At 38.8% G+C, this 25,832-nt stretch overlaps 1 protein-coding gene across 2 annotated transcripts in view; it reads left to right on the top strand.

Moving 5' to 3' along the window:
* Positions 1–1,203: 1,203 nt before the first annotated feature.
* Positions 1,204–25,832, top strand: part of NUP58 (nucleoporin 58) — a 38,078-nt gene continuing 13,449 nt past the window's right edge. Inside the window, exons 1-13 of one of the 2 annotated variants that reach the window (XM_054832385.1) lie at positions 1,204–1,548; positions 5,411–5,550; positions 6,860–6,898; positions 8,334–8,486; positions 9,539–9,673; positions 10,415–10,525; positions 13,338–13,362; positions 13,777–13,842; positions 14,613–14,787; positions 16,082–16,161; positions 16,822–16,940; positions 19,841–19,923; positions 22,731–22,932. In XM_054832385.1, the coding sequence (XP_054688360.1) occupies positions 1,433–1,548; positions 5,411–5,550; positions 6,860–6,898; positions 8,334–8,486; positions 9,539–9,673; positions 10,415–10,525; positions 13,338–13,362; positions 13,777–13,842; positions 14,613–14,787; positions 16,082–16,161; positions 16,822–16,940; positions 19,841–19,923; positions 22,731–22,932 (1,444 nt within the window). In that variant the 5' untranslated portion in view covers positions 1,204–1,432. The remainder of the gene's footprint in view (positions 1,549–5,410; positions 5,551–6,859; positions 6,899–8,333; positions 8,487–9,538; positions 9,674–10,414; positions 10,526–13,337; positions 13,363–13,776; positions 13,843–14,612; positions 14,788–16,081; positions 16,162–16,821; positions 16,941–19,840; positions 19,924–22,730; positions 22,933–25,832) is intronic. The other variant, XM_054832393.1, reaches the window with a different exon arrangement.

The following is a 25,832-nucleotide window of genomic DNA, read 5'->3' as shown; positions in this document are numbered from 1 at the left end:
TTATACAAAATTAACCTCTTTTACTAACATACAGGCTTCGTGATCTTGAACTTAAAGTTTTTGAGTGGTGACATTCATAGGCTGTCACAAGTTATTAAAACCATGCTACAAAGACATCACTCTTCCCTCGACAGGCCCTCTTTTCCTGGTATGCCAACACATCTTGTCACTTTGTGGCCTGTCAGATCAGAAGAATTTGTTGACAAATGACTCCATGGAAATCACTCTATAGATGCCATTTAACATCTCAGAGGTTTGGGACTCATTCTTTTTTAAGATGTTCAGCGATAGGCATGTGCATGCAATATGTAAGTAAACATGGACTAAACATCAGAAATTACATTTAAATATGTGCCTGAAGCTCTGCCTTGTGTAAAGGACAGCAATCCAGTCACCCATAAATAACCTCAAAGATTTTTTTCAGTCAATATGTCGGCCATCCATAGTTTTCAGCAGCCACAGCACTGAGCAGCAGAACATAGAGGTTTTTGTGTTGTTTTGGATGCTTTGAGAAACTCGAGGTAATCACATAAAACCTTTCATAGCACTGTGATTCACCTAGACTACCAGGTAGATTTAAAAGAAAAGCCTAGTAACGCCTTTTCCTGAGCAAATGTGGTGTGTAGGGTACTCGGAGGAACTCCCCTGTGTTTCAGCAGCGGCTTCTTAACACTTCCCCAGCTTTACATGTCGGGATCCAGCGACCGGATGGGACAGGGATGGAACCGTGTCACAGGTGCACGCAGCGGCATACGCGTGTGACGTACGGCCTGGTAGGGAAACGGGAGCAGGCGTTTGTGAACGCAGGCAGTAATTAGTAATTGAGCTGGTGATGTTCAGGTGCTGTAGTTTGTACTTCAGTGTTACCAAATGATGGGTCCTTGGAGAGGCAGACCAGAGCCATGTGCCGCTGTGCTGGCCGCGAGCCCGGGTTCAGCCTGAAATTAAGTGAGTTTTGGGATTTTCACGGAATTCGAGTTGGCTTTTTGAGCTGGTCTCCTGCTTCCTAGCCAGTCACCTGGAGGTAACCTCGGAGGTATCACAGCCTGTCCTGTCCGCCCGCCAAGAGCCGTGGGCCCCGCCAGAGCGGGACACCCTCGGCGTTTGCCTTGGCCTCGGCCAAGAGCGCTGTACCCGCCGAGGGGCCGCCGCCCCTCCGCGCGTTACTGTTCCTTTAAGGGCCGGCGGGCGGCGCGGTCCCGTGGTGCACTGCGGCGGGCGCGCGTACGGAGCGTGGCTGGCGTCCGCGCGTTCGCTGCCGCCGCTCGGTTCGAAGTTGGCGCTGGGCGCGATGCGGCGTTGAGGAGGCCGACGACGACGACGACGACGACTCTGAGGAGGTCGCCGCTGCCGCCGCTCTCCCCGGCCCCCGCCATCGGGGCTCGCTGCCGTCTCCCAGCCCTGCTTTCCGGCCGTTTCCGCTGCTGCCGCCATGTCTGCGGGCTTCTCCTTCGGCGCGGGGACCCTGGGCTCCGCGGCGGCCGCCGCCGCCGGGTCGGGAGGAGGAGGCGGGGGCGGGGGCTTTTCCTTCGGAGCCGCCACGCCGAGGTAACGTGGCGTCCCCCGCCCCAGCTTTGCTCGGCCATGCCAGCAGGCCCCCGCCCCCAGGCTCTTACGGCCTCGGGGAGCCGAGCCCCGCGGCCCGGCCCGTACCGAGGCCGCCGTCGCTCCGCGGGCTTGGCCCGGGCCGGGGCGGCCGCGGCTGGGCAGGCCCGGGCTGCACGCGTGTGTGTGCGAGGGAGGGCTGGGCACGGGGAGGAAGCGCAGCCCCCGGGCCGTGTGTCTCGGCGGCTCTCCTGCTGCTCCGGAGAGGCCCGGAGCTCCGGCACCTTTGGCCGAAAGGGCCTTTGGTGCGCGGATGAAGCGGCTTCATCGTGTCTGCCCCGGCGCGCAGGGGGTGGGGGTGCCTTTCCTGCCTCATCTGCTTCAGGGCCGGCTTCGGGAACATAGACGTAGGGATCGATCTTTTCGGCAGCTAATAACAAAGCGAGGTGCTCTTATAATTTTGCTTTATTTTGGTTTTGTCGAAGCAGGGCATCTTCTTTCACGATTGTCTCCAAGGTTCTGAACACAGAACGTGAATCGTATACGTGTGGAGGTTTCAGCAGTCAGCCTGAGCTTGTGCGTGTGGCATGGAGCTCGTTGATGTCAAAGCCCAAATGTTTAATGTTCAAATGTGATTTCCCCCCCCGCCCCGAGGTTGGGTGCAACCTTATCCTTTCTGGCACAGATAACCTTGCATTTAGTATATAGTGTTTTGGAGTAAAAGGAGAACTTTGTGCATGTGACACACTGCAGGCTCTATACTAAAGGCATTATTAGTATTTAGGTTTCTCAGAATAATAGGTAAGTCTTTGTTGTTGCTGGGGCTTTTTTTTCCCCTTTTTTCTTTCTTTGCACACAGCAGTACCAGCAGAGATTGTTTTTTCTGACCTCCTTGCTATTATGCTTCCGTTGAAAATTAAGGCTATTGTAGTGGAGCTTTGTATCAGGGTTTTTCCCAAATCTGATCAGGCAAAATTGATCACTGTAATGTAAACAAAATGGGAAGGTGAGCTACTCAAAGGAACATTACCTGATGCAGATATATTTGAAAATACTTACTTGTTGGAATTGTCAGGAATTAGCAGCGTGAAGGGAAGAGAGCAGAACGTCTGGATCTGAAAGAGTATCTCTGGATTAAATGGCAGTATTGCTATTTGGAAGCCCATGTGAGAGGGAACAAGTTTTCTGAGTCTCTTCTAATAATTTTATGGTTGTGACAGATTGATGGCATTTTTGTGTTACCTGTGCTTGTGGGTTTGTTTGTTTTAACTCCACAGTGAAGCTTATATGGAATTGGTAAAGAACATAAGTTTCTTTTGCTTCATGCCTGTTTAATGCAGGTTTCCTGTGATTAAAATGAGCAAGTTAAAATAATATTTGTTTATTCAAAAACACTCTTCTAAATGTACTGCCTGAAACAAGGGAAACTCTCTTTTTCTGTCTTGTTGATCTGTACTTGTTAAAAACTGCCTATTGAAATTAAATATTTTTATGTTTTTTTCTGTTCTAGCTGGCTTTTTAATCTCTTTAATAAGTAAAAGTTTAACAGGTGCTAACTAATAGTAGTATGATACCCTGCATTTTTAGTCATGCATTTATTCTTACAAGCAAGACACGTCTTTAGGGCTATTGGTCAAGGAGTATCACAGAGGAAGAGGCCTTTTTACTGCTGGATGATTGAAAGAATCTTGATCATCCCTATGGGATAGTTTGCTGGAGAACGTGTTTGAGCCTATAGGAAGAAGCTGTTCTTCAGTTGAGCTGGGTCTAAGACAATATTGCCAGGTGTTGGGAGAAAAGGGGCTTTATTGTGTAGTTCAAGTGTAGGTATTATTGATGAGAGTGACCAGTATTCTAGTGGCCTAAAGCCTATGCGATATGCTAGTCTGCCTAATTCCTGCATAGCACCTACAGCCATTCAGGTATTTAAGCTCTTTCTTTTTGTTAATTGATGTTCTCTATACAATTACATGGTATGTTTTAGCCAGGTGCAATGCTTTGTTCTAGTTCTAAAATTAGAGTTAGGACTTGACTTCAGTCACCTGAGCTCCTCTTCATCTGTGGGGCATAGATAGTCCTTTTGGTACATGCTTTCTCCTGCTGATGAGAAGCTGCCATTGCTTTATTTCTACATTTTGGGTTTTCTATCTTAAAAAACCAAACAAAATGCCACTTCATTTTATTTGAGTTTTTGGGGGGTTTTTTTGTCCTACAGTGCTGAATTGCATCTTTTGTACCTTAGCTTTCTTCTATTGGAATACTGAAACAAGAAGAACTTTCACAGAAGAATCATCTTTGTACTGGAAAAAGATGAAAAACGTAAATTCTTGACTAGTGAGAGAAGCACCATGTTGTGTATTTAAGTTTACAAGCAGTTAGGTCATGGTGCTGTAGTGTGGTATGTTGAAATTTTGAGAGTAAAGCAAGCTGAAATGATTTTGGCTCCTGTGGAGTTGGACTGTTAGTGGGTCTGTGTCCTTCTAAACTTCTTGGCTACTCTGCTTCCTAAATTACTACTTTGAGAATAACTCACACCTAGATTTTTCAACTTGCAACCAACTTTTGCTGGGCTTGCCACAATCAGTTTTGGAGATATTTTGAAAACTTTTAATGTAAAAGCTAATTATAGCCTTTTTTTTTAAGGATTTATTTCTGTGTTTAATTTGTTATGCCTAAGAGCTGCCCTCATACAAAAAGGAGAGAGGAGATGAGGGAACAATGAGAGACTACTGAACACCTGAAACATAAAATATTTCTTGACAGTCATTACTCTGAAGTCTAAATTGCATTTTGTTTCAGTGCTACTGTGGTACTATGCAAAATGTCATTTAAGTTAGAAAACTTACCTAGTTTCTAAAAAGGCTCACAAATGGGAGGAGGAAGTTACTACAAATAAATTTTTATAGTAACTTACCTCATCTTTCATCAGTTTAAGAGCAAAATTTTTGAAATCGTAGACTCACCTGGCTGTTAGTACCTGCAGTTTCATTGGTTAGAGATAATCATGATTATTGTGTTCCCCTGTGTTATTGTACAAAAGATAATGTGTTCTCCACTAAATGTAAAGCTTGTTCTCTATTTGCCATGAAACTTCTCAAATGTGTAGTTAACCAGGAAAATTAAGCCTTTTTATTTATTTTGGATGTTACTGATCTTTGTCTCCTTCCTCTCTTTCCCTTCATATGTGAAAATAGCTAAGTTTATTTCTGTAACTTTCTGACAAGTATACAGTCAGAAAATAAAGTATGGTAGGCATGAGTACCTCTATAGTTTGCACCTGTGGGGAAGGGCAGCATTTTGGTTAGAAAATTAATTCATAAATCAGTGTGTTTTGGTGGTACTATAGGGCAAAGTTGCGCTATTGATGTGAATGGCTGCGTGTCTGCTTATCACTTCAGAATGAAATAAAGTAACATTGGTTGAGGTTTCTGGTCAGGTGTATCTAACTGGACTTGCAACCTGCTTTGAAAAGATGTTCTTGCAGGTTTGTTGTCATCTTTGCGCTGCCTCTAGTGTTTGTTCTCCCATTTCAGTAGTTCAGGGACAATAATTAGGCAGAACTAATGAGATGATTTAACGGAGAAAAGTTGAAATTTCACACTGGTCTAGCAAGATGTATCAGCTCAACAAGGAGCTGAACAAATGCTGGAGTTGGTATCAGGGAAGCAGTGGGGATTATGGAGTTGTAGAAGGAAGGAGGGAGATAGACTTGGTGGGCAGTGATCGTAGACTGTCTTGTCCAGCTGCACTATGTGTGGTTCAGGAAAATGAATGATGGGGTGGGAAAGAAACTGAAATAAGGGAGGTGTTGGATCTTTTTTTATTTTGTAAAATAATTATTGCTAATAGTCTTATTTTGTAATAGCTCAACAGGAGGACTTAATTTTGGAACTCTGGGCTCTTCCACTGCAACAGCAACTACATCAGCTCCTTCAGTGGGTTTTGGGAGTGGACTTTTTGGATCAAAATCAACCACTGGCTTTACACTAGGAGGCACCAGTACAGGTAGAAAAAATTCTTGTACAGCAGAAATATAAGTACATAAAAACTGAGTCATCAGGTGTTTGTTTTTTTACAGTAGCTCAGGATATTGCTTAGGTAGCTTTGTAAGAAGGCTTCATTGAACAGTTTAAAAGGTCATTCATTGAGAACTATGTAGTACTGATGCCGCAGAAACACAAATGCAGTTAACAGAAAACTGTGCCTATGTGTAAATTCTTCCATAACTTGAATCCTAATGTTTTCTAGAAATCTAACTCTTCATCCAGGATGCTCAAAATTATAATTTAATATTGAGTTATATTTTGATCTGAAAAATATTTTAAAATATTGTGAGTTTGTCACATTACAAATACTAATGTTTGTAATTCTGCAGTAGTAATCATTTCTGGTTTTGTTGTTTAGGTTTTTTTAATACGCATGAAGAAATTTATTAATATTTTCTTAGATCTGTAATTCAATCTATGAACATACAGATTCTTACAGGAGTATTGGAGTGCAAAAGAATAAAACTTTGACTGGAGGTGGTTTGGTTTTTTTCAGCCATCAGGCAGATATAACTTAATGAATTTTACTTTGACTTCAATATTGTTAACAAAATGGTCTTTTTTTTTTTCTTGTACGCTTGTATGAGTAGATAGGGGAAGTTCTAAGAACCAATCTACTAGAAATCAATTTAACAGTAAACTGAAAGCCTGTACTACTGTGTTTGACTACATTGGGGTAATTTTCTTTTAACTCTGAATGATTCTTTTGATCTTCTAATCTGATGGTTTTTAAAATATGAAATGGCATAGCACTGTATTCAAAAGAATCTCTTTAAATTACCGGTGGGGCAGAAACCCTAAACCAAGACACAGGATTTTACAAAGACTTTGGACTCTATAATCCTCTTCATTATACTGTAAATCTACTGGTTTACATGCTAATGTTATGTACTGCCATATGGCTGAAAAAAATATTTGATAGAATTACTAGTTTCCATATTTTTATTTACCTTCATTTATTTGAAATTTCAAACAATTTGCTATACTGCTGTGTTAACATCAGCTTCACTGTTAGCAGATTCTTAGAAAGAGAAATGACATTTTTTGAAGTCAGTTATGCTTTGATTTGTGCTGCTAGCACTTACAAATACTGTTTTCTATTAATGTTGTTTTGCTTTCAACATACTACATAAAAACCTTGTATAATAGTCTGCATACTGACTCATAATGTTGTATTATTTTAGTCTTTTGTTTCATGTTTTTTACTATCATAGCTGTTCTGTGGTCTTCAATTACTATTCTTATTCTGTTTGGGTTTATTCTTAAAGCAGGAACAGCAACAACGATTGCTACAGGACTGACATTAGGTAAGGACCTAATTTAGATTTTAACGTTAAACAGGCCAAAAAGGACAGATAGATCTTTCTTGTAATGCAGAAAGTTAGTGGTCATACGTGAGCTTTTCCCCATTACTATAGCAGTCTGCTTTGCAGCCCAAATGGTGAGGCTGCAAACTAGAGGGGAGCCCTGCAGTTCTGGGCACTATTACTTATTGGTAAAGGATTATTCCATTCCTGTACAACAGTGACCCTAGTGGAAAGTTAGACTTCGTATTCATTTTTCCCTGAGGAGTTTCATCCTTCAGCAGAGGGGAGAGAATACCTTATCAAAGAATTCTTCATACAGAATTTCTTGCTGTTATGAACTTTGTGTGAACAGGTCTGTTAGATAATTACCACTTTTAGAAGAATAAAGAGGATTGAACTGGGAGGGGACCTTGGAAATATTTTACTTCTGTTTGATGCATCTTTAGTGACTATTTTTCAGCTGTCATTGGAAGTACAGGAATGTGTGGCTACTTGTGGGTTTTGTTTTCTTTGTAAACACCAGCAACTGAGGTCTGAGAAGAAACTGAGCTTGAGTATCACAAATGTTGGGTGTGGGGGTGGTGCTATAATACATACTGCAGTCCAAGAACTTAGGAAGCCTTGCTGTGAATAAATAGTAAAAAATGGTGTTGGATAAAGCAGCAAATGAAATGAGCAGAAGGGGGGAGCAGCAGCTAACACAGAACAGGCTGTGTGGAGGTGTAATGGTACGTGGCAGTCAGTAATATGCAGATGAACATTAATTATTTTTCAATAGCTGAATGAAATGATGTCATCCAAAACAGACACACAGCAGTTACTGAGAATACCAAGTATGTGTTTCTTATGCTTGCTGTTGTGGTTTGTATATGTATCTGCACACTCCTCCTTACTTTGGAATATGGATTCTAGAGTGTAAAATGTATTCTTGCCATGAAAACAGCAGAAAGTGGAAGTGATCAAAAGCAAAGTTTGAGGGAATAACATTTCAGTTTGTAAACAAGAGAACTATGTTGAAAGGATGTATGCATATTTCATTTTGGTGTGCACATCCAATTGAGAATTTTTAGTCTGTATTTTAGGCAGTATTGCTTATAGCTCCATCTACCAGTACTTTGCTGCTTCTATTAGATGCTCTTGGTGGAACCTCTTATTTTTACTTTTTTTTAGATTACTATTAGATATAATTGCCAGTCCATGATTAAAGCCCTTTGAATCACTAGGAATTCTGGAGTAAAAATGCCTGTGCAATTAATATAAACCTTTGCAATTTATCTGAAGGTGCTACAGGGATATTTTATTTGATGTGAGTGATCTTGCATGCCATGGTGCTCATGATGGTTAAATGGGAATAGTTCAGAAGAGAAGGTGAATTCAGGATTCATTCTCAGACAGAATGTTCTAAGAGTGACATTTGGCTTTTACTTTCTTTTAGGCACGCCTGCCACCACATCAGCAGCTACCACAGGCTTTAGTTTAGGTTTCAACAAACCTGCAGGTTCGGCCACGCCATTTGCTTTACCTGTTACTTCTACCTCAGCGGGTGGCCTGTCATTATCATCTGCTCTTACATCGACTCCTGCAGCAGGTAGGAAGATGTTTAGGTGTTTTGTGGGGTTTTTTTTGTTGTTGTTTTTAACAATAAAACTGTGGTAAAACAGTTCTACACTCTATATTTTTCTAGTATTTACATAATTTTGTGGTACTTCAATAAGAACATTCATTGGACTTCACTGGTTCTAAATTTGGGTATCCTAATGCAGGTAGATTTATGTTGATATAGAGGGCGGCATACCATGTGATATGGGCAGCATATAAGTCATTAGAAATGTAGCAAGAGCTGATTTGTCATGTGAAGTGATTATTTTGTTATTGTTAACCCCATGGAAGGTTGAAAGCTTCTTACGTGCACAGCTGAAAAGTTTGAAAAATGTCTACCTTTTGTAGATGGCCTGAAATGGCTAACTAGTAGTGGAAACAAGATTTTTTCCAGTGTAGTTCTCATACTGGCACACACCTGCCATCATATTTAACTCAGCTAAACTGTACCATGCATGATGATAATTAAGACTGGACTTCATTGTTCTTAACTTTAAGAGTCTGCATTTGAGCTCAGCTATCTGTGCCTTCTTTGTCCTCTTATGCCTGTGGTCTTTCTCTACTCAGTTCTTCCCTATCCTACCAAAAGCTGGGATGCTTAATTCCAGTAGGTGGCTCAAACTACCAATGAAATGTTCTTGTATCATCTGTCTTGTGTAATATATTTTAATGTTTCACATAAAACGTTAACATTTCAGCATTTTAATATAACAAGTCAATAGCACTTGTTAGACCTGTTTTGCCATAAAATAAATTCTGTGCCAGGTTCTAGATTCTCCAGTGTTCTGGGGGACTCTCAAAAATTTTATATAGTTGCAGGTAAATATGGACTAATCAAGATTATGGTATTGTAGAACAAAATCACGTATAATTCGAAAGTCTCTTGGCTTTCTGTGGAAAATGTGCAGGAAATAAAAATGACGATTGAGTTTATTATCCAGTGATGATACAGGTGCTGTTCAGACCCTTCAGTTATTTCAGATTGTCTATGGATGTATTTGAATGCAGTGTCTGCATGAAGCTGGTTTGCTTTCTCTGCAGGAACTACTGGCTTTACATTAAATTTGGGTGGTACAACTGCTCCAACTACAACTGCCTCCACAGGCCTTTCCTTAGGAGGAGCTTTAGCAGGTTTAGGAGGTTCACTTTTCCAGAATACAAGCACAGCAGCAACAGGTGAAAGTTATTTTAGTTTTTTCCTCTTTCTATCTCAAAATGTTGAAATTTAATGTGTGAATGTATTAAACTCATAATCTAAGATTTGGTTTATATAAAATCTTAACACTGTGAAAGTGTAATTTTTAAGTGTTACAGTTAAGAACATGGCTATGGAGTTGCTATCCATGGACAATAGAAATGAAATCTGAAATCATCGGCGGCTTTCTCATTCTTAAATTCACTTGTACTTAATGCTTTTTTTAAAAATGAAAACACGTGGAAATCTTTGTCATTGCCGTAATCGACTCAAGGAAGTTGATCATGAATGGGAGAGGGCAGCGATATACAAGTATCTCCTCCAGCTGTGGAGAAGTTGAAAGCTACTTATCCTGGTGGCTTTTGGTCTGAATAAAATCTTTAACTGTTAGTATTGTCATTTCACAGCTTCCTGTTTTTCAGCTCTGTTGTACTGTGGTGATAACACTGCTCTTTAAGTGAAACAGAAAGATACTTAAGATGCTGATGACAAGTTAGCTATCTGATTAGCTACCTAGTAATGTGAAGAAATAACACAAAACACTTGTGTACAGTTGCATGAAACTTCATGCAATCTGCTTCCTGTTCACTTTGCATATTTTTTTAATCCAAATGTAGTAAATGGACACTGAAATTGCATGCAAGATTATGTGCTTTTAGTTTAAAACCAGTTTTAATTATCAACATTATTAAGTGCAGAAATTCTGTTTGGATTCCTTGTAGGGCTTGGGCAGAATGCTTTGGGTTTGACTCTGGGGACAACTGCAGCTCCTTCAACTACTGCCAATGAAGGTCTTGGTGGCATTGATTTTAGTAGTTCTTCAGACAAAAAGAGTAAGTTTGTTTTAAAACATTCATAACTTTTTTTAATTGAGAAAATTGAGAGCACTACAGCAAAGATATTTGTCAGCTTTAATTCCCCACTCCTAACACAATGAAATAGTAACTCTTCCCCTTACAATGCATTTCAGTTAATTTCATTCTTAGCTATTGTGCTTGTAGAGAACAACAAGATTTTGGGGTGCAAATGTTATGTAAATGTATTTAAAATGTGTGTAAGCCACTGTAATACTTGAGAGCCAGGATTTAAACCCTTTAGCCTTTCGGGAGTGAATAGTCAGGGCTGTTGCTGAAAAACCATGGCAGATTTCTGCAGCTATATGTCAAATAGCCGCTAGAGGGAGGAGCAGGGTTATGTTTAAGTCATTCATTGCAAATACAAAAAGTACTCGTTTGAAACCAGCTTTCTCCAACTGTAACAGATCGTAAACTTTCTTTTTTTTGAAAGCCTACACAATAAAATGGCCTATTTTTAGCTGTTATTCTTCAAAGCTGTATTTCTGGTGGTGCATAGTTCTGTCTGATACATTCTATCAGGTTATTAAAACCAGCTATAAAAACTTTACCTCTGTGGTAGCTTTGAAGTACTTAAGGGAATATTGAGCATTGACGCATGGACACTTATTAATTTGTTTTGCTTTTATACTTTCAGACTAAGCTTAACTAAAGCTGATTCTAAAATGTGCATTATCTCTGGGGAATCAATACTACTAATTTAATCTTTTGATTCCATTCAGGAGCCAAATTTTAAAGTAGGTGTACCAGTAGCTAGAAAAGAAGGAAGTATAGAAACTCCATGAAACCATCTTTACAGAGTAACATATGTTGTGGAGACAGTTTTTCATACTTGTAGAAGAGATGGCATATTATTGACTGTCCAAACTGGAGCACTGTGCATGGTCTTGATTGTTTTTGGAGATTATTACTGAAACTGGGAGTGATGAAAAAGCTCCAATTCCTAGGTTCTTAATGGGATTTCCATTACTACAATATTAGGATGTTACACTTCCGTAATATCAAGTATCTTACAGTGAGGCCCAGAGAATCATAGACTCAAAATCTACTTCAGTCTGACATCTCCCAGCATTGTCTTGCCCAGCTTTTAGGGTGGAAACTTGGTTAGTACCTGAACTCCCCATATGTTGCGTAGTGCCACTGGATGTGTGGGACTATCACTGTCAAAATGCTAAGCAGTAGGTCCCTTAGCTAAGCAGTGAGAAATGTCAGAGGAGACTGGTTTTTGAGTTTTCTTTTTCTTTTCTTTTTATTTTCTTTCTTTTTTTTTTTAATTTGGGTTTTAATTTAGGAGTGTTTCCCATAATGGATAGTGCTGGCTTAAGCAGCCCTGACAAATATCCCTACTTGTGTCCTCTGTCAATACAATTGTTTGTACTTCAAGGTTTGAGAGTGGTGGTTTTACGGTTTTGAAAAAGTGCCCTAGGAATCCCAGGACAGATAGGTACTAGCACCTTTGTTCTCTCTTCTGGAATTGGTTATAAAAGCTTTTCCTTCTGGAGACTGAAGACTTGACTGTCTACTATTTCTTTAAAATACAACTGCAGGAAAAGAAGCTGATCTTATACGTATTTTCTGATGTATTACTAAAAAGAATGCAAAAAACCCCCCCAAAACTGGAGCATTCAACTTGCCCAGAAAGTAGCAAAATCTGATTTCAAATCTTTATTTTTTACATTGTAAGTATTGTTCTGATGTACGGGGGGGGGGGGGGGGGGAACCCACACAAAACAAAAACCCACCAAAAAAGTGGCTGGAGAGAGAAAGCAAAGTATACTTAGTTTTCTGCCTGATTTTTATGTTATCAGCAGAGAAAGGAGTCCTAAATTCTGGGGTTTATGCCTTTTTTTTTTTCCCAATTTTGTGTAGATTTTTCCCCCCTTAGCAAAAGGCATAGGGAATGGTTTGAGACTCCAGGTTTTCTAAATGTCCTGGTACTGCATGATAGAGTCTGCAGACAATTTAAGTAGATGTTGCTTCTAGAAGAGGTAGCTTCTCCTAGCAGGAGCACTGACTTGTGCAGCTTAAAATGCTTGTGGCACTAGTGTTAGCTACGTACACAGCTGCTTTCTGTCTTGGTGGCGCTGAGGGGGAAGTGAGGATGTTTTAACTGTGTCCAGCTGAAAATGAAGCTCACTTCTTGGACTTTGAGTGAGTAGTCTTCCTAGCAAATTGCTATGGTATGGGGTGTGATTGCTACCCTGTTGTGCACAATATCATTTTCAGCTCTGTTCTGTTACTCAGAGACATTTGGCATCTTGATCCACAGATGCGTAATTTGGAGTGGTAGGTAAGCAGTAACATCTTCAGTTCTGTAAAGCAGCATTCATTACTGAACTTGAAGCAATAGCAGAATTCTTAGGGAAGTCCAATGGGCACACCTTCGTTACCTGTGTATTTGAGAGGAGACTGCTATTGCTGCATTTAAACACTTGAGTGTTTTGTGGGTGCAGGTCTAAGTGTGGTGTGGTTGCATAAGAAGGAACAGATGTCTTATGCAGGTGCAGTTGTTTATGCATTCGTAGTGGCTCGTATAGTAACACAAGATGTCTTGTATTACTCTGTCCCAAGAAATTAGCACCTTAGCTGTGGAACCATTGTTCTTGAAAAGATATTTATCTGTGAAGGGGGGTTAAATTAAAACCTTCTTTCTTTTATGGCTAGCCTAGTCTGTGTCTTATCAAGAGAAATCAAGCCTATTGTAGTCATTAGTTCTTCCCTAAAATCTCATTAATGTTATTTTGCTTGTTCTTCGAAGTTTTATTTCTGACCTATAGTTTTTATTTTCTAGGTGACAAAACAGGAACAAGACCAGAGTAAGTGTTCAGATTTTCTTTGCATTCCATGTCTTATTAAAAAACAGCTAAACTAAATATGTTGGCTTTTGTAAATAACCAACTTTTGCAACAATTTAGTAATGGTGGTTCATCATTTTAAACACTGCAATTTTCCTGTCAAATACAATACACACAGCTTATCTGGCATCTGCTGTAGACTGATCATGTGGCCTGAAAAACGATTTCTGCAAATGTGTACAATGCTTACACCACAGGCTTGGACCCTGGAATAGCATCTGTGTGCATTAATCCAAATAATTCCTGGTTGTGACATACATGCAATGGGTGCAAAACTGTTTAATCATCACTTGAGTGTTTTAATGATGTTTGGTAGTCATGCAAAAGTGTTTGGCAGTATTAAAGCACCATCTAAACATGTGTTGTCTCTTGTAGAGATAGCAAAGCACTAAAGGATGAAAATCTACCTCCAGTAATCTGTCAAGATGTAGAAAATCTACAGTAAGTAGTGGTTTTTATTTATGATAGTTGAATAGCTGAAGTATTGTATGCTGTTGATGCTCTGTGACAGAAACACCCTACTGAAGGCTGTGCGCAGGATAATTTACTAGCCCAATGCCTTTCGGCAGGTTAACCTTGGGAACAGAGTAGGCGGATAGTTCTAGTACCTGAAGTCTTAGGCTGGGTTTTTTTTTTTAGCCTCACTTTTCCATGCATTTACGCAATATAGGCATGCCCAACAAATATGCTCTTAAAATCTGATCCATCTCTCCCTGGGAGTATTAAGCGTATTGTACATGCATAGTAAGTATTGAACCTTATGTCCGTGTTGCTTGTGCATTGTGGGTCTTGTATGGAATAGAGAGAACTGCAAAAGAGCTTTCCCTCAGGCAGGAAGGAGGCGGATTGTAGACTAGTCAAAGAGACTGTACGTCACTATATTTGTGAGGTCAAAGTAGTGATCACTTTTACATAGATATTTCAATATTTTAAATATAATATATATCTTGGCTTATCAGGGTTCAACAACATGTTTAAACACTTGCTATTGAGGTTTAGGGGTCTTTTGGTGTGCAGATGGGTTTTTTTCGGTATTAGCATGCTAGGAGTTCAGATAATACTATGCTATACAGTAATTTTACTGTTCAGTACTTGATTTTTGGAAAAATTAATAGCTATTTAAATATGACTGAAAGGTAGACACTTGGGTACTTCAGGCTCAATACTTCATGTTTCTTTCCTCCCCACCCTCTTCTTTTTGCTTTCCCCAGGAAATTTGTGAAAGAACAAAAACAAGTTCAGGAAGAAATTAGTAGAATGTCCTCTAAAGCAATGCTTAAAGTACAAGAAGACATTAAAGCTTTGAAACAACTTCTGTCTGTAGTTGCCAGTGGATTACAGAGAAACACTCTAAATATTGACAAGCTGAAAGTGGAAACTGCACAGGTATAATTGAATATAAATTTTTGTTATGTAGAGTTTGTATGTTGGTTATTTTATATAGGATAACTAGTCTTCTTTATCAGTCAAGTTAACAAATTTTTAATTTGTTAACTAAGGGGAAAATTCTAATGAAGTTTCTGGGGGAGACTGAAATCTGCGGTGTCAGTATTTTCACATAAGTGCAACAGCAATAAAACGGCTTTTATTCAGGAAAGCATTCCTCTATAGCAAAGGTGACAAGAGAATGTGTGCCTGCTTTAGTTCAGTTTCAGTTTTGTATTCAGCTGCTGGTGAAGAGGTATTTGTAACAATACGCTGGGCTCTGGAGCAGCAGAAATAAAAGTTATCAGAAGAAAACATACTTGCAAAAAACCCAAACAAAAAATGCACCATAACATTTCAAGGACCAAAATACCTTAACTAGCACTACTATTCATTTAGTGAACTTGAGTCACAACTCTGTCTGCCAGTCTGCATCTTAACTGTGCAACCAGCTTGAGCTCAAGTTTTGATGCAAGTGCTTTTCAGGTTAAGTTCTGTACTGCTTTTCTTTTGTCTGGTGTGTCAAGGCTGCTTGCTATATAAATAAATAACTGTATTCTGAAGTAAAAATGTCGATGTTTTTTCCTATATCTTGTGATACCAAAAGGAAATAATCTATAGCTGTGCCTTGCCAACTGTTTTCTGCAAAAACAAAAACTTGTTACTGATATTCTCATATTTCTGTAAGTGATCCAGTTGAGAATAATTGCAGAACCAGGCACTGAGAAATTCTTAATGGTAGAGTTATTAGAAGGTATTAAACAGAAGTGTATGCTGTAATTATCTTGCATAAAAAGATCATTTCCATAGAAAGAGGCATTTTTTGAGCTAGTTAATATTTTTTTAAAGGCAAAATAATCCTTTTTGTTCTATTTCTTGTTTTTTAGGCGTGTTACTTCCTTGCACTTGACTGTTGCTTTTTTCCCCCTAGTCCTTGATAATTGTAACAGGATTTCTGAAGTACAACAGAAATTAGATCTTCTCTGACAGTTTAGCACAATATTTTCTCAGCTTCTGAGAGCTCAATGTGCTTTCACTATGTGCTGTTTGTTCCTTCCCCAAATTTCTGTTGGTATTTGCAGTTATCCAACTTTCTGGCACTCTATTCTTTGAAGAATTTCTGGTCAGATTCTATCATGATGTTAACTTAAATATACAAAGAAAATATTTTATGTGAAGGAACAGTGGAGTTGTAGCTGGTTTTGAATGCTTCATACAGAACCTTATCTCTTATTAATTCTCCCTACTTATTTAGGAGCTAAAGAATGCAGAAATAGCATTACGAACACAGAAAACTCCTCCTGGTCTCCAGCATGAAAATACAGCCCCAGCAGAGTGAGTTACTGTTATTCATAAAAAACAGTCAATAATATAACTTGGAGAAGGGAAGTCTCCGGGGAGACCTTGCAGCCTTTTGATACTTAAAGGGGGCTTATGAGAAAGATGGGAACAAGCTTTTTAGTAGAGCCTGTAGCGATAGGACAAAGGATACTGGTTTTAAACTGAAAGAGGGGAGATTTAGACTAGATATAAGGAAGAATTTTTTTGTGATGAAGGTGGTGAAACATTGGAGCAAGTTGCCCAGAGAGCTTGTGGATGCCACATCCCCGGAGGGATTCACCATCAGCTTGGATGGGGCTCTAAGCAACTTGATCTAGTTGAAGATGTCCCTGCTCAGTGCGGGATGGGTTGGACATTTAAAGGTCCCTTCCAACCCAAACCATTTTATAATTCTATGGACTTAATATGATTTTTTTCTGGTTCCTGTAACATTTGTAGTGAATGCTTCATAGAATCAGTATTTTATCTTTATCTCATAGGCATGAGAAATAAGGTCTTTACTCTCTTTCCTGACATTGCTCTACTAGTGGAATGTCATAGAACATAACTGTTGCAATTAATTAAATGAAAATTGACAGCTAACTTATCAGATTAAAAAAACAGTGGCAAACTAGTGAAGTTTAATCATACAATTTCATTGTTTTACTCGTCTAGCTACTTCAGAATCTTAGTTGAGCAGTTTGAAGTACAGCTGCAGCAATACAGGCAACAAATAGAAGAACTGGAAAATCATCTTGCTACTCAAGCAAATAACTCACACATAACTCCACAAGGTAAATGTTTCCTACATAAAAGTTAAGATATCTTATACTTACAAGAAAAACTTACTAATTAATCTCCTCTTTTGTTATTGTTGACTTTTCTTATTTAACATACAGAAATAAGTGTTCGCATAGATTCTGCAGTTGTTCAATGTAAAGATTTGGAATTAAAGGTTAAATTCATAAAGATTCTTGAGCTTTTTAAGATGGATGCAGTTCCTGAGGTGCAATTTGTCAGCCTGGTTTGTTATGCATAGACATTTTGATATGTAGATACATAGGAGTAGACATCACAACTTCTGAAAAATAAGAAACAAAGCAGCATGGTATGTTTTACACTCTTGTTCTGTCTGATTTGGTCACCATTCTTGTAAAAGAACTTGAGTCTTCTCTAGATGTAGCTAGGGCACTTGCAGAAGAAGTTTGGGACTTAGTGGGGCCAGGGCACATCTGAGACATTACTTGGCAAACACTTGGACTCCAATTTTGTGCTGCCTTTTCTGACATTGTCTATTCAATCCATCTGCATTTTGCTTCTTTACAGTTCCTAGTGAGGTCATGAATGTCAGAGAAAGCTCCCTACTCTTCAGTTTTTCGTTGATTTGGCTTAATATTGCTTGATCTATTCTGTTTTGCTTCCAAACCATTTTTATTTCTTTTGCCTTTGTCTCTGTCTACTGTCCTTGTGGTTAATGTAACAGTGAGAAAACCTATTTTCCTTTCACCTTGGTTTCTGTCTTCCTTCTTCTATCCCATTCCACTAATAGGACTTTTCTGTCCACCTGCTATTTTAAGATGAGGTATTTGTACAGCAGAGGTGCTTATCTATGGAAGATACTGAAATGTCCTCACCATTGTAGATGAGGGATGATGATTCTATGATACGTCAAAAAAAAAGAGAACTGTCTAGACCTAGCTTCCAGAATGGAAGATCTGCTGAATCGTGAGGGTCCTCCATCTTTCTGTGTGATCTTCCTGTATGTCCAGAGTACGAGAGGGATGCCTTCACAGATTTTCCTCAGATTTTTCAGCAGCTTCTGCTATCATCTAAAGGTTCCTTGCTTGTGTGGGCAAGGCTGTTGTGCCAGCATACTCAGACTGTCAGCAAATGATCTTCTCATCTAGTCAACACTGTATTGCATATGTGGCCTTTACCATACTGGAAAAACTTCCTTTACCATACAGGAAACCATGACCCAGAATGTCTGGAAAAATTTGAAATGTCAGTATCAATAAATTGCCTCCAGACTCTTTGGAAATGTGTGGCCCGTCTTCCTAGATACCACTGCCTCCACAACCCTGCAGGTTGGCATGAGATTTATTCCCCAGCTCTTCTTTTTCAGAAAGAAATGTTGTTGTGGTTTTACCCCAGCCGGCAGCCGAGCACCACACAGCCGCTCACTCACTCCCCCCGCCCCCATTGGGATGGGGGAGAGAATTGGAAAAGTTTAAAGTGAGAAAACTTATGGGTTGAGATAAAGACAGTTCAATAGGTAAAGCAAAAGCCACGTGCACAAGCAAAGCAAGGAATTCATTCACCACTTCCTATGGGCAGGCAGATGTTCAGCCATCTCCAGGAAAGCAGGGCTCTGTCATGCGTAATGGTTACTTGGGAAGACAAATGCCATCATTCCGAATGCCGTTGCCTCCCCCCCCCCCTTCCTCTTCCCCCAAGCTTCTTATAAACTGAGTATGACGTCATATGGTATGGAATATCCCTTTGGTCAGTTTGGGTCACCTGTCCTGTCTGTGTCTCCTCCCAACTCCTTGTGCACCCCCAGCCATCCCACTGGCAGGGCAGTGTGAGAAGCAGAAGAGGCCTTGGCTCTGTGTAAGCACTGCTCAACAATAGGTCCATTGAACAAAAAATCTCTATATTATCAACACTGTTTCCAGCACAAATCCAAAACATAGCCCCATAGTAGCTACTATGAACAAAGTTAACCCTCTCAGCTGAAACCAGGACAAATGTGAATTATAATGGAGAAATTCACCTATGGAGAGGCAGCCCTTTTTAGTTCAAGAATCATTGCTAGACCTACACATATTCAAGAAGGTCATAGCTACTACTTGCATTTCAGTAGGGTATATGCATCCTTCAGAGGAAATGCAGAAGCTGATCTTTTCACAGTGAAAGACCCATTCAGCGCTTTTCTTCCATTCTGGTACATTGTTTCAGTGCTTCTTTCAGAAAAGCATTTTTTGTCAGCAGACACCTCATTTTGCTAAAAGTTTTGAGATTCCCCTTTAATCCTAAAACTTTGCATTAGTTGGATCAGTGCACCAAAAACACTTTCATATTGGTGTCTTCTAAGAGTTTATGTAGGCAAGGAGCTCCCTGTTGTGTTTCTTTTGTTATGATGTGCTTGTGGGTAGAGCTATAGTAGGAGTTCCTGTGATGCTTGTTAATAATGCCTTTAAAATGTAAGTAAAGCTTCCATTCTACTGCTGTCTCTGGCAAAATCAACTGAACACTTAACTGTGCTTTAAGTCAGAAGGAGTGGAAAATATGTACAAATGCAAGAAAATCTGATTTAACTATATTTATGTAAAAAACAAGTAAAATGTTCCTGTGTAATTAGACAAAGTTAGGTTAAATAATATCTTTTAGCTTTGCTAAATGATAGAATCATAGAAAGAAATTACCATGTGTATAAAAATAAATCTGAGAAAAGAGTACTTCTCAAAATAAAGTTTGAAGCCCTTCCAAAAAGTAGCTCTTGGGTGACTTGTGTCACCCAATTGCTTTCAAATTCTGTATTTCTTACAGACATTAACTTATTCTCATGCAATAGTTCTTGTGTTTTGTGCTGTATAGATTTTGGGTAGGCTTCTTGCTGCGGTATAAAGACTAAATCTTTTCTCCTGGTAGTAAGATTGTCACTTACCAATATTTTATATGCCTCTTACAGATTTGTCTATGGCTATGCAGAAAATCTATCAAACATTTGTAGCTTTAGCTGCACAACTTCAATCAATACATGAAAATGTAAAGGTATGTTGTTTTGATGTGTTCCTGTGTGTTTAGTGAAAGAACTACAAAGAGTCAGTTTTTGAAAATATAATGTGTCTTCAGGTATTCTTTTTTTCCTCCTGTTAAGTTAATTGATTTTAAAAATTTTCAAACAGTCTTGGAGAAGTGTTTTGATTTAAAAAGTAACTTCTGTTCAGCTGAATTCTAGTTTGAATTATTTACTTACAGTGATGATACCAACTGACCACAATCATTTAGGTTACAAAATGTTTTTCATTTAACTTTTTAATTGATCAATTTTTGAAATGTCTGTCTTGAGCTCATGCTTGTATGCTTTGCTTTTTGCCCAATGACCCCTTGATCTCAAGCAAAGATGATCTAAAGCTGCTCTTACTCAAATAGGTAACAGGAAAAAAAAGTAGGTATTCATATGTAAGATTTTTCAACATAGAAAAGAATTTTGAAAATCGTGTTCTGGCTTGCTTAATTTTTTTTTAACCTGCTTTTAATGGAAAGTCATATGTACAGGAGAAAAAAAAAGACTACTGTGGGGAAAAAATGCTAATGTATCAAAGGTCCTAGTTAGGCTTTTTTTTTCCATCATGGACTCTGGCTTGAATTTCCTATTTACAGTTCTGGACATATTGACAAAATGTCAATATTCTACAAGCCATAGTTTTTCTTGATCATCAGAACCCTTCTTAGTTACAAAAAAAAAAAAGAAAACTTGGAGAAGAGTATACTGTTTGGGATTGTTTCTAAGTTACTTCCTTAATGGGAATAGCTCTGGTAAATCTGCTTGCTTCCTTTCCAAAGCTTCTTCTGCACAGTATTGCTAGTTTTCTAAACATCTGAAACACTTTACTTTTCCTGAATAAAGTTTAGGAGTACTGAGGGTTATTTGTGCTGCTCTTAGTTAACTCAATTTTGGTACCAGATATAGAGTGTATCAGCTCCTCCATAATTTCGACAGAATTACACAAGAAGGATCCCAGATGTGTTCTAGACTCATCACTTCGGAGATCTGAGTGTAGCCTGAACTCATACATTGGTCTTTGATACATTTTTGTTGCTTTTTGATATGAAGAGGTGGATTAGTATGCAAGTATAAGCAATAGTGTCTTCAGTACCTTGTCAGCATGACTGAATAGGAAATGCTTCAGCTTAAGTATTCTATTGCCTGAAGTTGGTTTGAGGATTTTTCTTTTGGGGAGTATTTTTGAGATTTAATCTAGTGGGTGGACATGAAGGCTGATATTTTGTAAGACAATTACAACTAAAGCTTCAAAAATCAGAAAAATGAATGTACTGCTTAAGTGGGTCTGTCATTCTGGCCATCTATTTTAGTGTGTCAGCTAGGAGATGCTAGCAGAGGAGAGCAGTTTTGAAACTGCTGTGTCTGCCTTATTTGGTTGTGGTACAGTTTGTGAAGGCAGACCTGCAGCCACAATTCATTCCTGTGTGTGAAACAGGCTTACTGGTTTGCACATACACTTTGATTCAGAGGTTTGCAGTAGAAAAATATGGCCTGAAACATCTTTTGCACAGGGCTAGCTGTTAAAAATATTTATGTCAGAGAAGAGTAAAATGTATTTGGGCACAATTCAGGTAGAGAATGTAGTTAAATCATTCTGCATAGATTAGCCTTAAGAACTGCTCTACAATGTCTAATGGCATTTCTGTCGGTTCCTATGGCAGTCAGTATGGCATTGTATTAAATCTCAGCAGAGTTCTAAGAATGTCTCTTCTGTCCAAAGACAGCACTCCTGATGTGATAATGAAGTCATTCTTTTTGTGTTTCCTGCTGTTGCTCATACTTAAGATTATAGGTGTTCAAATCCTGAGTCAGAATTTTTGGACAGTAAACTCCTCTTCTTTGGAACAAGCGTATCCTTAGCCAGGAACACAGGACATAGTATGTCTTCCATAAAATTGAATTGAACCTACTGTTAATTGGTTTTAATAAATCTATCACACTTAAAGATTCTCTCTTAGAAGATGGAAATCATTCTATTGGTTCTTTAGTTGAAGCCATTTATTCTTTTTGTTACCTGAGCTATCCATAGCTCCTTCATCTGTGACAGATAGAAATAGGTCATGATGAACAGGCGAAGCCAGATGCTGCCACAGGAGGTGGGATTTTGAGGGGGGAAGGGGCATAGGCAAGGGGAGGGGGCACACAAGACAAAAGATTTGGACAACTTGTTAGTTTAAAGCAGAATGATCGATTGCATTTGTACTGCATTACATTGCTGATGAAATATATCAGAAACAAGAGTGAATTCTAAAGTTCTCGTAGCTTCTCTAGCTTTGTGCTAAGAAAGAAATGTAAGCGTCAAAGGAACAAAAGAAATGCTAGTGAAGGTGATAGGGGAGCAAAAGCAGAATCCATGCAGAAAAGATAACATACTCTTCTTCAGTTTTATGTTAGAAGCAAGTGATGTTGCATTTTGCCTCTTAAGTCAGCTAGTACAGTGATACAAATGGAATTGTGCTGATTTACACCAACTTGAAAAGATTTTGATACCATTCAGTATGGTAGTCTGTTACATTTGACTGCTTTGCAGAATTTAAGGAAGGAACCTGTTCTGGCTGTAGCTCCTGCAAAACAGTCAAAACAGATCTCTCCAGCTCATAGCCTGACTAGATCTTTTCAGGTTGTGGGGGGCTTTTTTTGTTGTGGATGGTTTTTTGCTGGTTGGTTGGGGTGGTTTTTTTTTTTTTTTTTTTTTGAAGTGTTATTTATAACTTGGTGTCTCTTTCCTTATTAAGTTAAGGTTTTATTTCAAATACATGAACTAAAATGGCTTCCCCCCCACCCCCTTCAGATGCTCAAAGACCAATACCTTGGCTACAGGAAAACCTTTCTGGGAGATGCCATGGATGTGTTTGAGGCAAGACGAACAGAAGCTAAGAAGTGGCAGAGCGCGCCACGTGTTACCACTGGACCGACCCCTTTCAGCAACATACCAAATGCAGCAGCCGTTGCGATGGCTGCAACACTTACTCAGCAGCAACAGCCTGCTACAGGTCTGAGTGCATTCAAGTTATAGATTATTAGTGTTACGACAATAGTAAATTTGTGTAAAATTTTCTATGAAGTCTTCCTTTGTGTTAGACAAAATCTAAACATTGTGATGAGCAAAGTTACTGATACATAGCCAATAGAAAAATGCAGGGTAGACTTAGCAATAACTATACAACAGATACTTAATCTTGTGAATTTACTTGTATTAGTGATATTTACTGTATTGTTCTAACTTACCCCTTGGAATGTGAGCCTTCACTCTTAAATAACATCTCCGAATACACATAGCATAGCCTCTTTCCAGAATTGTATGGTTATAGTAAATTATTTCAAATCAGTGAGGAGAGAATATCTAAATACATATTTCCTTTTTCTTATGTACAATTAATAATGCATTTTTATATAGCACTTTGGAACTGTAAAATGAAAAATGCTTTAGAACAGGAAGGATAATGGAGCAAACATCTGTAGACTAGGAAGACAGATGCCTGGCCGACTCCATTGTCAGAATGATGCTGAAGCAGTTTCTGCTGGCCATTCTGCTGTCGCAAATAAATATTAGATAAAGTAGAGTGGATCAGTGGTTCTGCATGTGTGTAAGAGGAAGATGAAAACAGGAAATGCATGATCCACTGCTAGTGAAGAATGGATACATATGGCAAAGGAAATAATTTAAGGCACCTTAGTTGACATTGTTATACTAACCAGTGCTTCTCAGAGAGGGGTTCCTGAATGTAGAGAAATGAATTAATATTTAATCATTTAACAGGAATAAGGTAAATTCCTTTTAATTTTACTTGAACGCGGACATGTATCTATGTCAGGAAATTATGAAAAGCATAGTTAACTTCATTCTAACATTTATTTTCTAAAATGTTTATTGTAGGTGTACTGAAAGTCATATTAGCACCTTTTCCTTCTCTTGTCTTACAACAGCAGTCATATTTTGAATGGTTTTAATTAGAGACCTATGCAACAACCACCCTAAGTTTGACAAATTATTAGGCTGTCCTTGCCTTCTCCATAAAAGGAAAATATAATTTACTTCCAGCCCTGGCCCTTATAAACAGCAAGGAGATGGGTTTAAAAGATAAATATGCCAAAATACTTTGAACATAACAAAAATGAAGTCCTTATGAAATAGTTCTCTTCTAAATTTCAATCATAGACCACAGTTTTCCTGTTGCCACTATGTTAATCCATGGAAACTCTGTTGAAGTGACATCTGCAAAAGAGTCTGGTTTTAAACAGAAAACATGAGATAATGTAATGTCATATTTCAGGGTTTTTAGCACAAATGGAAGTGTGGCTTGTGCAGCCTAATGATGCCAAAGTAGTTCCCTCTCCCCTCATCTTTCTCCTTGTCTCACGTTTGTTTTAAATACTCTCCACAGTCAGTACAGGATTAGTTACGATGAAAGTCATATACTTGGGATGTCACATTTAAAGTTATATCTGCATTGTCATGAATTGGGGTGAGGGATTTGAACTTCCTCTTCCTAGTCCAGATTGAATACAACTGCTAACAACTTGAGTAAATTGATGCCACTTATGGCATGACTTCATGAATATTCTTTTAGGAGTACCAACACACCTGAGGTAAGGTGACTTCACACCTTGAGGTATTTTGTAGTGAAAGGAGCAAATGGGGGTGTGTGTGTAGGTTGTTTTGGTGGGGGGTGGGAGGTTTGGTTGGTTGTTTTGGCGGAGTATTTCAAAAGCCAAAAATGTGCCAGCTACAAGAGTGATGCAGATAGAGCAAAGCCATTAATTTATGTCAAACATGCCAACAAAAGTAGACAACAATTTGTTTACTACTTATCCAGTTGGAATATTGTTACCCTCCGTGCAACTCACTTGAGGACCTGGAGCAATAAAGGCAGATTGATGTTTTGAGTGGCACTTTAAGAATACTTAAAACTCTTAGAAAATAAGGTCAGATGGAACATGAAGTCATGTTTTCTGTTCCTCTAGTTCAAAAGCAGGGTTAGTCAAGCCTGAACTATTCCAGAGAGATCTTAAAGTCTTAAAAGCTTGCTAGAAAGGAAAATTTCACAGCTTCCCTAAATTACTGATTTCAGTGCTTAACTTTTTCCCAACAACTTCCCTGAAACTTCTTAGCTTCAGACTAAGGCTGCCACTTTTTGTCTTACTCTTAGTGGAAAAGGAAAAGAACCTATTCTTTCAGTTTTGCAGGAATCTTTAAAGTCTATCTCCTCTTCATTTCCATTTACTTGTTTGAGTTTTCAGATGGCCGTTTGCTGCAGTAAAACTGCAAATGTTTGCATGTTTTAACTTTGTGTTATGTTATTATGAATTTGATAAACTATCTGCTAGAAGATAAATTCATGCATATTTCTTTGCAAGGTCTAGATCCTGAAGAGTGGGATGGATGAGGGATGGTAGAAGGTTATGAGAGAGAAGACTATGAAATGAGTTGTATATAAAGGGGGGCAGGGGGTGTCTGTGTAATACCTGACCTGCTGTTGCTGTTCTTGAAGATAAGAATAAAAGAAGAAAATTAATATGGGTTTCAAAGTTTTTTGACTAAAATCTAATATACGGTATGCTAGTATGGAGGGATCATGATGGTTAGTCTCTTTTTTAAAAAAGTATTTGATGTTTACGTGGTTAAGTCTATTTCATAAGATTAGAGTTAGTTACTGTTCTTTCTCTGAAAAAGTTAAATAATTTATTTTAAATTTGTGTTGAGAAGTCAAAGGTTTAGTAGCTACATCTAAGCTGTGGGATCAGGGAATGCTTACCCATTTCCTGGTGTAGATACGCACCCTATTTGTGTTCAGTCTGTATGCCAAGACATGTCTGGCTTCTGTTGAAACGGAGCAAGCCAGTGAATCCTGGCCAAATGGAAGAAAGGGAGCAAAGATGCACTCCGCTAGTC

The sequence above is a fragment of the Grus americana genome, chromosome 1 (assembly GCF_028858705.1).
Source record: "Grus americana isolate bGruAme1 chromosome 1, bGruAme1.mat, whole genome shotgun sequence".
Lineage (NCBI taxonomy): Eukaryota > Metazoa > Chordata > Aves > Gruiformes > Gruidae > Grus > Grus americana.
The sequence above is the reverse complement of the archived record's forward strand: the minus strand, read 5'-3'. Positions and strand labels throughout refer to the sequence as shown.